The sequence below is a fragment of the Perognathus longimembris genome, chromosome 10 (assembly GCF_023159225.1).
Source record: "Perognathus longimembris pacificus isolate PPM17 chromosome 10, ASM2315922v1, whole genome shotgun sequence".
NCBI classification, from domain to species: Eukaryota; Metazoa; Chordata; class Mammalia; order Rodentia; family Heteromyidae; genus Perognathus; species Perognathus longimembris.
In genome coordinates, this window is record NC_063170.1 from 8,982,479 (window position 1) to 8,996,374 (window position 13,896).

The following is a 13,896-nucleotide window of genomic DNA, read 5'->3' on the forward strand; positions in this document are numbered from 1 at the left end:
GGGACTGTGCCCCACCAACCCTTAGTCTACTATAAAGCATACCATAAAAAAATGAACATAATTCATGTGGGAAGCCCTCTATTCATGAGAAATGTCTTTGTGGGGAGGAAAGAAAGGAAAATGATGACTGGAGGAGAAGAACATTCCACATTGTGTTGACTAAAATTCTGAGTAAGTGAAATATCTTGTGATGGCAGGCTCAATTTAAGGAACATTTCAAAGTGAAACAACACAATAAACCTAAACAGAAGTCAGGACAACTGGACTGAAGTGGGCCAGTATAACATCTAGATGGTACATTCCTTTCAGGTTGACGTGTTTTGGAGATATTGCTATTCCGTTCAGCCCCTCCCTCCATTTCTTCTTTACTTTCCTTCCTTCCTTCCTTCCTTCCTTCCTTCCTTCCTTCCTTCCTTTCTTCCTTCCTTCCTTCCTTCTATCTTTCCTTCCTTCTTCCCTCCCCTCCCTTCTCTTCCTCCTTCTTTCCTTCCTCCTTTCCTTTCCTTTTTCCTTTTCCCTTTTCTTTTCTTTTCCTTTCCTACTTCCCTCCTTCCTTTCTTTCTTTTCTTTCCTATTATTTTCTTTTTTTTCCTCAAATTTTTATTATCAAACTGACGTACAGAGAGGTTACAGTATCATACGTTGGGCATTGGATACATTTCTTGTACTGTTTGTTGCCTTGTTTCCTATTATTTTCTATCACACCAAAATGTCTTAAGAATCTCCTGATTGTTTGGCTCTGTGAAGTAATTGGTATTTCTAAGATATTGGAGGAGGCAGTTTATATACTTAGTTACCTTTTTTCAGGGAACACACCTAATATTGGAACTATATTTTATTTTTTGAATATCATGCTTTGAAATTTTATACCAGCTACATAGAAAATGATATCTTACTGAATAAGTAACTTGAAGCACCAAATAACCAGAAGAAATACTTACCAGTTGTGAGATAAAACCATGTTTCTCTAAATATGTGTCTACAGAACATGTTCAATGGGATATCTTTATCTGGCAGTTTACCTTTATGACTAATGGTAAGCTTTTGGGAGAAATAATGAATACATATTGCTTACAGATTAAGTGGGGCTTCTGTTACTTATTCATATCACACTTTCAACAATCATATAAACACAGCTATCAAAAGTGTAATGAGGGCTGGGGAGATAGCCTAGTGGCAAGAGTGCCTGCCTCGGATACACGAGGCCCTAGGTTCGATTCCCCAGCACCACATATGCAGAAAACGGCCAGAAGCGGCGCTGTGGCTCAAGTGGCAGAGTGCTAGCCTTGAGCGGGAAGAAGCCAGGGACAGTGCTCAGGCCCTGAGTCCAAGGCCCAGGACTGGCCAAAAAAAAAAAAAAAAAAAAAAAAAGCTGGAGTCATTGTTTGGGGCTGGGGATATAGCCTAGTGGCAAGACTGCCTGCTTCGGATACATGAGGCCCTAGGTTCGATTCCCCAGCACCACATATACAGAAAACGGCCAGAAGCAGCGCTGTGGCTCAAGTGGCAGAGTGCTAGCCTTGAGCGGGAAGAAGCCAGGGACAGTGCTCAGGCCCTGAGTCCAAGGCCCAGGACTGGCCAAAAAAAAAAAAAAAAAGTGTAATGACTTCAATTTTATAAAGATATAGAAGCACTGAAAAGCAGACCAAGTCTCTATTTAGGAAGGGCAGCATATAGGTATTTCTTTAGACTTGAGGTTACCTAGCATCTTCTGTAAAATAATAATTATAGCAGAATATTATTATAATATTATATATTATATTATATCATATTATAAATAGTATAATATCACAGCATAATATTATTATTACAGCAATTAATAATATTTAGGCTTTGAGGACTACATGGCTTCTGTCACAACTCTTTCTTTTTGAGGTGTGGACATACTGCTGATTGAACTCAGGGTATTATGATTGCTAGACTAGGGCTCTACCACTTGAGCCATGTTTTTAGACCCAATTAGTCAGTTCTTTGTGTGAAAGAAGCCAGACACATACTGGCTATGCACTAATAAAACTTTATAGAAACAGACAGTAGACTGTCAATTACCTACCCCTAATTATGATGATTGTTCTGACTGTTGCTAGCATCATTATTTTGTTTCAAAAAGAAAAAAAATAGGGTTTAGGCAAAGGGGAAAATTCACAGCTAACAACTACATTTTGCTTATATGTTCATAGAAAACTGTTAATCTTCGACTTCCAGGCAAATGTTTTTGTTGGTGTGCTCTTTGACATTACTTGTAAATTAACAAGGACTATAATTACACCTAGAAGCAGTGGTATGTAGCGACAAAATGTCTGAGCCTGTGGATAGTAGAAGAGGATTTTTATTTATTTATTTATTTTTGTCAGTTGTAGGGCTTGAATTCAGGGCCTGGGTGCTGTCCCTGAGTTCTTTTGCTAAAGGTTAGTTCTCTACCACTTTGAGAGACAGCACTACTTCTGGTTTTTTGAGTAGTTAATTGGAGATAACAGTCTCATGGGGACTTTTCTGCCTGCGCTAGCTTTGAACTGCAATCCTTGTATCTCAGCCTCCTGAGTAACTAGGAATACAGCCAGCGGTGCCTGTCTGATAATTTTTATATTCATGTGACTTAAAACATATAACTTGATTCTTATCTAAAATAATGCAACTCTATATTTCCTGTTTCTTAAGTTGCTATTGGTTTGTGGTAGTTTTAGTGGACAAGCACTGTTTTGTAGATGGAGCTGAAGGAAGGAAGCATAGCAGACCCCTAACTGATGACTATTAGTCATATCTGTGAGCACTATGCATAGGACTTGGTTTCAGGGACAGTTGGTCTAGAAGGCAGGAGGAGTAAGTACCCCATGAGGTCTATTCATAATACTGCACCAGACAGGTACAAGGCCCAATTAATAGATAACTGCATGAACCTTCTGGAAAACCAGGAATAAATCTTCACACACATTCTCTGCCATCGGCATTCAAACTTCATACACGTACTCAATTACATTTGCTCAAAGCTATCTATACTATAATACCTCTTATAAACATTTATACTTGGTAGCTTGTCCTGAGTAAAGCCAAATTGAAGCCATGTCAATGCTATGGTGAGGAGCAAAAACAAATTACTGGCTTTTCAGTACTTAATGTGATATATTTGCAACGAGTTCTTCCCTTCCTCGGCATACTCTATTTAGATTGGGACTAAGCTGTATTGTATTTTCTACATTCATGGGGAGATATTAGCAGTGTACTGAACTCAAAGAGGAGAATGATGATTGAGATTATAAATTCATCATGGAGAAGTCATGGTAAGTCTGAGAGAAAAGTAAACTTCCTACAAACCATCCCCTTTTCTAGGGTATGGTGATGGAACTTGGAGACTGTAACCAAGCTATCATTAGGAAATGTCTTGTGTGGGCTGATGTACCCATTGGAAACCAAGAAAAAGTGAGGATAGGGTAGAAGAGGCACTGAATATGCTATTTCTATTTTATTAGAAATTGTTTTATGAAGTGAAGGAGATATTGCACTGATGTAACACATACATTATCTAGCTATAAAAACTGGTCCATGATATTCCCTTACCTAAAATGTGCTCCCAAATCGAGTTCTGGAGCAAAAGGCTTATCTGAAACAATGGTAGATCCAATTCCTGAAGCCTGGACAGGGATCCGATAGGTGTTGCTATTTTTAATCTCCACAACGACTGTGTCTTTGAATGTTAATACATCGTTCAGGTTGGCAGTCAGTTCCAGGGGAACATCAGCTTCCGGAGGAACCATGCCTTCACAGGGTCCAACCGTCCAGAGGGATTTTTTGTTTGCCTGCAAAACAAGACTACAAGTTAACAAGAGTACAAGTTAACATGCGTCTCATTCTGCATATGTCAAAGCAAAACAAGACTACAAGTTAACAAGACTACAAGTTAACAGGCTTCGCATTCTTCATATGTCAAAGCCCTCTGTGCTTCATATGGCTGACACCACAGAATTTAACATCAGAGACAAACATTACGTTTTAGAATCAAAGCAGCTGAATACTTGTTGGTGTTCCTTTTTCTTTTTCCTAAAAAAAGCAATCTGATTCTGAAGGGCAAACCTGCAATTCTACTTTTGAATGCTCTGTGAAGATTCTTTACATCTCTTTCCCATGATGACAACCCAGTTCTCTAACAAGCTTATATTAATTATCTGTTTTAATCTCCAAATTCTGAGATACCAACAGAAGGGACATCATTTTTTATGGAATTTGGAATTTTAAAAGAAACATTTTTAAAATGTGAAGCATCTGATGAGGGTGAAGGTGAACAATAATAAAAATAAAAACGAATATGAAATTAATTAGCTCAAATTCCAAACTCACTTTGAAGTGCATAATTGAATCATGGAGCTGCAAGGGACTCCCGCCAACTTACGCCTTTGAACTGCTTAGACTTTCATGGCTCTCTCTCTCTCTCTGCCTCTGACCATCACATTTTAAATTGCAAACCTACCTCTAGCACTTCTTGTCACCTTAATCCTGTCTTTTCCTCCCTCCTTCTTATATTCACCATCTTCCCAAATAGTGCTTAATTACTTATATCATGTTTATTTGTATTACAGTCATGAGCCACCAGTCTGGGAATAAAAATTTCATCTTTTGTTTATCTAAGATATTTTGTCAGTGATGCAAAGCTAACTGAACATTCTCTGTCTCCTAAGCTATATTTCTTTTCTTTTTTCTCTATGTTTCATAGAGAAAACTCCTGAGTTTTCTTCCAGTTCACGAATTCTTTCTTCATTGGTGTATAATATGTTGTTAAAACACATCTAGTACACTCTTAACTTGGGGTATTGGACTTCTAGGTCTTGCTATTTTGTTTTTATTTTTATAAGGCTTTCAGTATTTAAAAATTGGATTATTACATTAATTTATTAATGGTTTCTCAAGTCTCTCTTTGAAAATTTAATGAGGGAATTATTCTCAGGACTTTCAAGTAATATAGAAACTACACATCCAATTTCCTTGAGGTCCAAGTGTTCTGGGAAATAAGAAATACCCAAAATATATCTTCCCTGAAGAATCTGGCCATGAGGACATAAAGGAAGAGCAACATGTAAACAACAAAATTGTAGATTACAAGAAGGCTAGGATACAAGTGCTTCATGGAAATCTAAAGAACAAGATGCTATTTCAGGGCAGAGGATGTAGCAATTCTTTGTGATAAGTGTACACACAGATTTTCCTTTTCACTCTAAATGTGAAATTAGACAACTACCAGTTGTTTAATGTTCCTAATGACATTACACTGTTGATTAAAACTTGTAATTTTTTCCCACTCTAATGTTATATGTAAGCATTTATCTCTAAAAAGTATCCTTTCCCTATTTTTGATAGCTAATTTAATTCAATTTTGGTAGTTCTAGTTTATTTGGGGGAAGACATTATTTATGTATATATATCCATATATGTGAATTAATCTTCATGTAAAACATTTAGTAATTATCAATAATGCATTGAGGAAAGGCCAATAAAAGAAGATGGAGATTAGTAGAAACTTTCAGAATAAGGGCTACAAGAGAAGCCAAACTCCCCAATCTGCTGAAAAAGAGCTTCATTATTTCCTGGCATATCTTCCTTGGTTCAACTCAGAGTACAGGGGCTCAAAAGAAGTCCTCCAAAGAGCAAAACATATGGAAGAAGATAATTTATTTTAAAACAAATGTAAAATTCACTATCAGAGCTCAACTTCAGAGGACATTCTAGTCTAAAATTATCCGTCATTTAGTTCCTGGCAAAAAGAAGAAAAGGAGAAATGTAAAATATAGCATTATGGAATTCAGGTATAATGGAGACCACAAATCAGACACTTCTGACAAGCTTAGGCTGGGTTTGGAATAGAGTTGTGCTGATAAACTTTGTAAATGAGAACAATGTCCATTGCACATCACAGGCAAGAGTTAGAAACTGAGGCCTGGCGTAATCTTGTGGGGACATTCCAGTACCTTGGAATGTCACCCAAATCCAGAGCTGGCTCTAATGCAGATTCAGAAAATGTATTTTTGTCACTGGGGCCCAGTAGTCACCCTTTCAGGAACTAGCTCTTAGGTATGTACATAAGGAAAATCTAATATTTAAATCAAAATTCCAATTTTCCAATTTGCAACTGAAAACAAATCCTGTTAAGACAGACCAGAGAGCTAGCTATACTTCCTCCTTGTCTAAAGGTATACATGGCAAGTAAGTAAATTGTATTTCAAAATTTAAAGGAATTAAATAAAGCACAGAAGAACAATTTGTTATATACAATGAGGATGTAGATAATGATAGGAAATTTTATTTTAATTTTGGTACTAATGGAAATTGTAGCTTAAACTTTAAGTCAAAAGTCTATTATTATGCATCTTCATTGAATGTGGAACATCCCTACAGACACAGAAATAGAGAAAAACAATTAAGCATGAAATAGTATTCTAGATAAATTAGGACCTGGATAGAGATATTTTATGATAATTGTATTTGAAGGACACATGTGGAAAACACATTAAATCTTGCATGACTCAATCTGTTTCCCCAGAATTTCTCTATAACTTCCCTACTCATTGTCACTTAGTCTTGGCAGAGGATTAGAACATCGAGAAAACAGTAAGTAAAGTCTCTGTCTTTTCAGAACATTAATATGCTTTTGTTCATAACTTTGTATCAGTATATTAGTAAAATATAATAATTCTCTTAAATTTAATTTTCATGAATGTAGATGGATTACTATTGGCAACAGAAACTATAAAAATCAAATGCTATAATACTGTGCTTCTATTTAGATTCTAAGAAGTTCTCGTTCATCCAATTTTTTTACCAGTTCCAAAGTGAGAATACCAAAATTCTATAACATATTAATCATAAAAAATGACACAAAATAGAGTTCTAAAAGTGCTATAAATGAAAATCTAATTTTCTACAGATATTTTAAAACAAATCAAGGTAACTGCATTTCATTTGGAGTTCTCATTACAGTAGATAGAAGTCCTTGATTTAACATATTCAGGTTGACCTACACAATCAAAGCAATACATGGAAATAGATTTTTCATGCTTGAATGACTGGCCTTTCTCCTTTCGTCCAATTATCATCTTTCTTATTTGCAGTTTTAAGAATCTAGGCAGCTATTTAAGATAAGATAATAGTAGCTGCTAAAATGTAAAGACCCTCTGACATTCAACAGCTTAATATGCAACAGAAGCTTATTTCTAGATCACATGAATTCCAACTGGTGACAAGGATAAGAATGGGCTTCTATTCTACTCAATCACTGAACAACCTCAGTAAAACAGATTCTAATAAATTTAATAACTTCAGATAAAATTATTTCAGACTAGGTTGGGACTTCTAAGGACATTCGACACTGACACATTGTCAGCCACTAATGGTGAAAGAAAATGAAATAGCTCGTGGTAGCATTTTATCCAGCAAGTCTGGGAAGTGGAGCACATTACTTCTGTTTAGTTCCACTGGCTAGAACTCAGTCATGCAGTCATACCCAACCCCAGAGGAATCTGGGAAGTGTAGTCTAGCTGTGGGTACAGAGTAGAAAAGACCAGTGTGGTGAGCTGCTACCTGTTCTCTGTCAAAACTATCTTACTAGTTCAGTCTACTGCCACATTCTCAGGCATTCCCCCAATTGCAACTCTCCCAAATTTCAGGGTTTGAAAGGCAAAGAGCTCAAGTGAGCACATAACTTGGCAATTCCTCTAGCAATTTTAGGCCCAGAGTTCACATTTATCTGTGGTTATAGAAAACTGCAAGACAGAAAACAAGAAAGTTCTAGGCAGGAAGATTTCACGTTGTTGGCCATTCTCCCTACATCTGTGGCTTTAGAACATTCTGTATAGTTTTACTCATTTATGAAACTGAGCTTACAATTAAGACATAAATCAATGTCCTTTTCTTTTTAATCAAAAAGCAAGATGCCTTTCAGAGAGGGTACTAGCAATGCCATTTTTCCATTCTAGCCATTTGTTTGCTTCCTCTAGTCAGTAGCACAGGTAAGTCCTCTATCCACGATAAAGTGAAGATGTCACCAGAGTAAGTGCTATTTCAAGTCAGGGGACATTAGTTTTCAAAGGTTGTGTACCATTTCTATTGTGATTCCTGCTGACACAGGTTAGCTGCTTGGAAACAAGACCTGAAGTTGCTTTCCTTGGCTGAATTGATGCATTTTCTTTTTGATGAAGCTTATTAATCAATGCTTGGCATAAAAACAGACAGCAAACCACATTATAGAACCCCCAAACAAGTCATATTAAAATGCCAGATGCTATGGTTCTGGGCCATCCTTACTAAAAGTGAGGATGTAAACTGCTCTCATATCCTTGAGTTTCTTTGATATTTGACTTTTAAGATGTGTCCTTTGTTTTTAGGGAAGATTTAGTCTGTATGACCTTTTTCTGTGATCAGAAAGCAAATTAGGTTAAAGAACAAACGGATAAGCAGTAATCATCACAGCTATGGAGAATATTTTGTAACTTTTTCAGAACAATAACAGAGTACACTGATTAGGAAGGAGGACTCTGGAAGAAAAAAGATGTGCCTTTGATCCATTTCTGACCATTTCTAGATGCTCCCCATTATGTATAGGTGGAAGGCCCATGCAAGGGGGCCATACTGCAGGGAACTGTTGGTGCTCTAGTAGCAGTCGAGAGCAGTTCCTGCTTATAACCAGCAAGAAAAAGGAAGCTGCCATCATTCAACTGCAAGCAACCTAAAGGGTCTATTAGTGGAATTATTGCCAATCAAATCTCCTGCAAAATACACAGCTCAGCTGACTTACTTTTTTTTTGTACAATCCAAAGGAGAAGATCCAGCCAGACCATGCTTGGATTTCTGACACATGGGGACAGATAATAAATTAGCATTGCTTTCTCTATGTAAAAGATGACGAACTGGGGCTGGGAATGTGGCTTAGTGGCAGAGTGCTTGCCTAGCATGCATGAAGCCCTGGGTACAATTCCTCAGTACCACATAAAGAGGAAAAAAAAAAAAAGCTGACAGTAGCTCTGTACCTCAAGTGGCAGAGTGCTAGCCTTGAGCACAGAGCAGCTCAGGGACAGCCCAGGCCCTGAGTTCAAGCCTCAGGACTGGCAAAAAAAAAAAAAAAAGATGTTACATTTTACCAGTGTCTATTAATTATACAAAATAGTGGGTTTCATTATGATTTTCACTTGTGTATAGGAAATTTTTGGGTGTGTGCCAGTACTGGGGCTTAAACTCAGAGCCTCACTTAGCTTTTCCCACTATTGCTGGAGCTGTAGCTCCACTTCTGACTTTCTGCTTGTTAATTGGAGACAAGAGTTTCACAGACTTTCTGCTTGGTTGGCTTTGAACCATGATCCCTAGATCTCAGTTTCCTGAGTAGAGAGGATTATAGACACGAACCACCAATACCCAGTTAGGAATTTTGTTTTAAGGTCCCCAAATTGGTGGCAATTCGCTATCTAGCAATAGAAAAGTGATATAAGGTTCCGTATATTTGTTTCAAATATGATAAAAAGGAGTCTTCTATGAAAAGTTCAACAACAGCTGCCTGCTCTTTATCTGGAATTGGGCTTGAAAGCCAGTCATTTCAGCAGCCCATAAACAGAATGCATGGGAGGCAGGAGCATGAAAAACAGTGTGTAAGGCTGTGTGAAAGATGGAAAAATTGTGATCTTTTGCAATTTAGAGTTCCATGCCCACTGGTGATTAGTGCTAAGCTCTCCACTCTGAGGTTTTACACATGTAAAGATAACATTTGCTTTAGATTTGACAGTAGGGGAACAGGCATGGTTTTGGGGCCGTGTTCCGCTTCCAAGGTCAGAGCTTTTATAAGTTTTCTTACTGTGTATTTAATATTTGCTCTAAAAGGCAGAAGTGAGTGCTATTGTTTGCAGATGTCACATCAACAATAATGGAGAGTGGATTTCCTTAGACAGACCTGCTATTCTGTAGTGTTAATAACTATGATGCTTGAAGAAAATAGTTCTGTACATTTAAAAAAGCAACTCATTTGTGAACAGTAATCTGCAAGAATTTCCTCCCATGGAAGGAGAGAGAAAATAACAACAGGAAGCAACCTGCAGAGAGAGAGAGATTTCTGTGGATTTGTACTATTATCTCAGCAGATGATCAATTCTTTGTAGAATGAGAACAATGAAGAGTCACTAAGGCCTGTCTCCTATTCATCTCTAGTCACATCATTCCTTTCCCTGAAATGAGTCACTGCTGCTTACAACAATTAACAAAAAATTAGGAGAGGACATGCAGAAGAATTAGTACCAGAGCTTTATAAGAGGGACCATTTGGGTCATGAGTAGTGGACTTTAGAGTCATGTGACCTAGTGGTCAAGTCTGGACTCTACCATTTGTAGCCAGACAATTTTGGACTCTCAAGTCTAGACTTTGGTTTCCTTATCTGTTAAATATGATACTTAGAGATGAAATAGAATGAGTAGCAAGCATCTAGCATGTTATCCAGTACATAGTAAATCCTCAATAGATGGTAGTTATTATTCATTTATTTTTTAAGATGTCAAGTCTAGTTATGTTTTCTCTCTGGTGTACATCACTGATACAGTTAGTTATCTTTCAGGTATCTCCCCCTGGTCCTCAACTGCTGAAGATTCTGGATGGTTTCTCAATGTCTGGATCAGTGGTTTTGAGCTTTGTATCATCTTTGCGAAGGTCATGAATTCCCTTCCATTAAAAAAATCCACATATACATACATATACGCACAGAAACTCCCAAACTTTCCATGGAAGTTATAGAATTCATGGACCCCAAATGTAGGGAACGTTTGTCACTATTTTTCAGTTTGGTCCATGTAGGATCACATTTTATGTTTGGGAATCCATTATTGTATGTGGAATTTAGTAGGAGATAGGATCTCACTTCTTCTTAAGAAGTCACTCAGGACCTCTGCAAATATGGTGACCCACAATCTAGACCAGAACACCAGATATGTGCCTTTGATCTGAGTCTAGTCCCAATTCCTCACAAGAAGTTCCAATTGCTGGGTGCCAGTGGCTTACTCTGGTAGTCCTAGCTACTGGGAAGGCTGAGATCTGAGGATCACAGTTTGAAGCTAGTCTGAGCAGAAAAGTCCATGAGATTCTTATCTCCAGTAAATGATTCAGAAAAGGCCGGAAGTGGCACTGTGGCTCAGGTGTGGAGCACTAGCCTTGACCACAAAGAGGTTCAGGGACAGTGCCCAGGCCCTGAGTTCAAGCCCCACGACTGACAAAAAAAAAAAAAAAGAAGTTCCAATGATATTTTTAGATTCACTTCCCAGGACAGAGGGCCATTCATTCCTCCCAAATGTACTCAGCATTACCACCATGTAAATACATTCCATTTTGTCTATACTCCTCCTTAGCCTGAGCCTCCATTTTAATGCTGCAACCAAGGATAGAGTTAATTGCATCCACCTAGCCAAATTGTCCATGTTGTCTCAATTCTTTTGTGAGATTGTAAGCTTTGAAGAGGGAAACCATTCTATTTATGCTTTGTCTCTTTCCCTGGTCAGCACAAGGACAGAGAATGGGGACAGGCTTCAAAAACAATATTTAGTTGTTAGCCAACAGATACATTAATAATATTTAGCCTTATTGGGAAGTCAAAGAATCACAAACTTAAAAACAACATTAAAATTTTTGCTAGACTTGACAAAACAAAAACAGTTGGCTAGGATCTGGGAGAGAAAGAATTTTTCAATACTCTGTGGAGGAGGAGCAGTTTATAAATTGGTACAAATTTTCTAGGAGATAATTTGTGAAATAGATACAGATTTCCACGTATGTTCATGCCATTCGATGCAGCAATTGTGTTTCTAGGAATTTAGTCAAATGAAATACTTAAGGATGTGAGCTGTAATTAAGACATAAGTATTGTTTACAGCATTAGAAAAATTGGGAACAGTCTGTCAATAGGGAATTAGTCAAATCCACTGTGCTGGAGGAAAATGATGCAATAAAATCAGCCAGTAAAAATGATATGTATGTGAACAGTCCGTAATAATTCATATGAAATGTGATGATAATATATCTTGAGTGAAAACAACTGGCAACAGAAATAGTTTTATCCTATGAGAGGAGTAGGGATACACAGACGGACCTTATACACAGACTGTCTGTCTGTCTGTCTGTCTATCTGCTGAGGATTGAGCCCAGAGCCTTGTGCATGCAAGGCCAACATTCTGCCACTTAGCTGTATCTCCAGGTACTCTCTCTGTAGAGGTCATCTAATCCTGTTTTCTTGTGCTTCAGTCTCACTCTCAATTTCTTTCTTAGGTTTTATTTTAAAGAAAGCATGGAGACACACAATGCAAAATTCAAACAGATTCAAAGGGAAAATATCTCTCAGATCTATGAATGGGCACTATTCACAATTTCTAGAGGTAGCCATTGTTAGCAGTTTTCTGTGTATCCTTTCAGATATATTCTATGCTTAGGAAAAAGCATATTTGCATATAAAATTTTCCTTATATAAATAGATTAGATAAGACTGTCCTGTGTCATGGCTTAAACTTTTATCAAATGTATACATGCACACAATTTTAGAAAGTCAGATGGCTCTATAAAAGGGACATTGTGAATCATAGTCCTTTGAACCTACCCTCCTTCCCTCCTTCCCTCCCTCCCTGCCTTCCTTCTTTCTTTCCTTCCTTTCTTCCTTCCTCCTTCCCTTTTCATTCTTGTGCTGGTCCTGGGGCTTGAACTCAGGGCCTGGGCATTGTCTCTGAGCTTTCTTTGCTCAAAGCTAGTACTCTACTACCTGAACCACAGCTCCACTTATGGCTTTTTGGAACTTACTAGGCAAGTGCTCTACTGCTGAACCATGCCAGAACATATGAAGCATGTTTTATTTTTCTGCTATTTTCTAGTCCCTTTTATGCCTGGGTGTTTTCCCTAATTTGTCGCCAGACTGATGTATCAGTTCTTGATTACCTTAGACTCAAATATTTTTTTTTTTTGCACCAGTCCTGGGCCTTGGACTCAGGGCCTGAGCTCTGTCCCTGGCTTCTTCCCGCTCAAGGCTAGCACTCGGCCACTTGAGCCACAGCGCCGCTTCTGGCCGTTTTCCGTATATGTGGTGCTGGGGAATCGAACCTAGGGCCTCGTGTATCCGAGGCAGGCACTCTTGCCACTAGGCCATATCCCCAGCCCGACTCAAATATTTTTTAAATACTTTTTTTTTGCCAGTCCTGGGCCTTGAACTCAGGGCCTGAGCACTGTCCCTGGCTTCTTTTTGCTCAAGGCTAGCACTTTGCCACTTGAGCCACAGTGCCACTTCTGGCTTTTTCTATATATGTGGTGCTGAGGAACTGAACCCAGGGCTTCATGTATATGAAGTAAGCACTCTTGCCACTAGGCCATATTCCCAGCCTCTAGACTCAAATCTTTTAAAATAATTTTACCAGTTATCTTTCTTCCTATTTTATTAACTTTAATTTATTGTTTATGTGGTGCCAAGGAATCAAACCAGGGCCTCATGCGTGCTAGGCAAGCACTCTACCACTAAGCCACATTCCCTGCCCTCACATGTTCTTAAATACTTTTTCAAGCTGTTCTATTTTTCCATACAGAGAGATACTTTGAAATGATCTATTTATTTTCTTATTTGTGGAAAAAAGTCTATAAGAATTATAAACTCAACTAGGGAAGCAAGTATATGTAATTCACATTGCTTTCAAGTAATATGCACCAATAATATTTTAGGTTACTTAGTTTGGCACCCTGGAACAAGACTATAAAGTTCCATCTGAAAGTCATTGCCTTCTCAAGACTCAGAAAAAGATAGTTAACTAAAAGGAAACAAGACAGCTCCTGAGCACACTGGCATGATTTACACAAAGCTAGGGGACATCTGTACAAATAAATAAAGCTCCAAGAAGATGAGAGTCATAAAGCTAATGC

At 37.9% G+C, this 13,896-nt stretch overlaps 1 protein-coding gene across 9 annotated transcripts in view; it reads right to left on the minus strand.

Annotated features, from left to right (window-relative positions):
* Positions 1-13,896, minus strand: part of Hydin (HYDIN axonemal central pair apparatus protein) — a 261,224-nt gene that overhangs the window by 117,076 nt on the left and 130,252 nt on the right. For all 9 annotated transcript variants that reach the window (XM_048355151.1, XM_048355155.1, XM_048355153.1 and 6 more), the window contains one exon: positions 3,556-3,794. In XM_048355151.1, the coding sequence (XP_048211108.1) occupies positions 3,556-3,794 (239 nt within the window). The remainder of the gene's footprint in view (positions 1-3,555; positions 3,795-13,896) is intronic.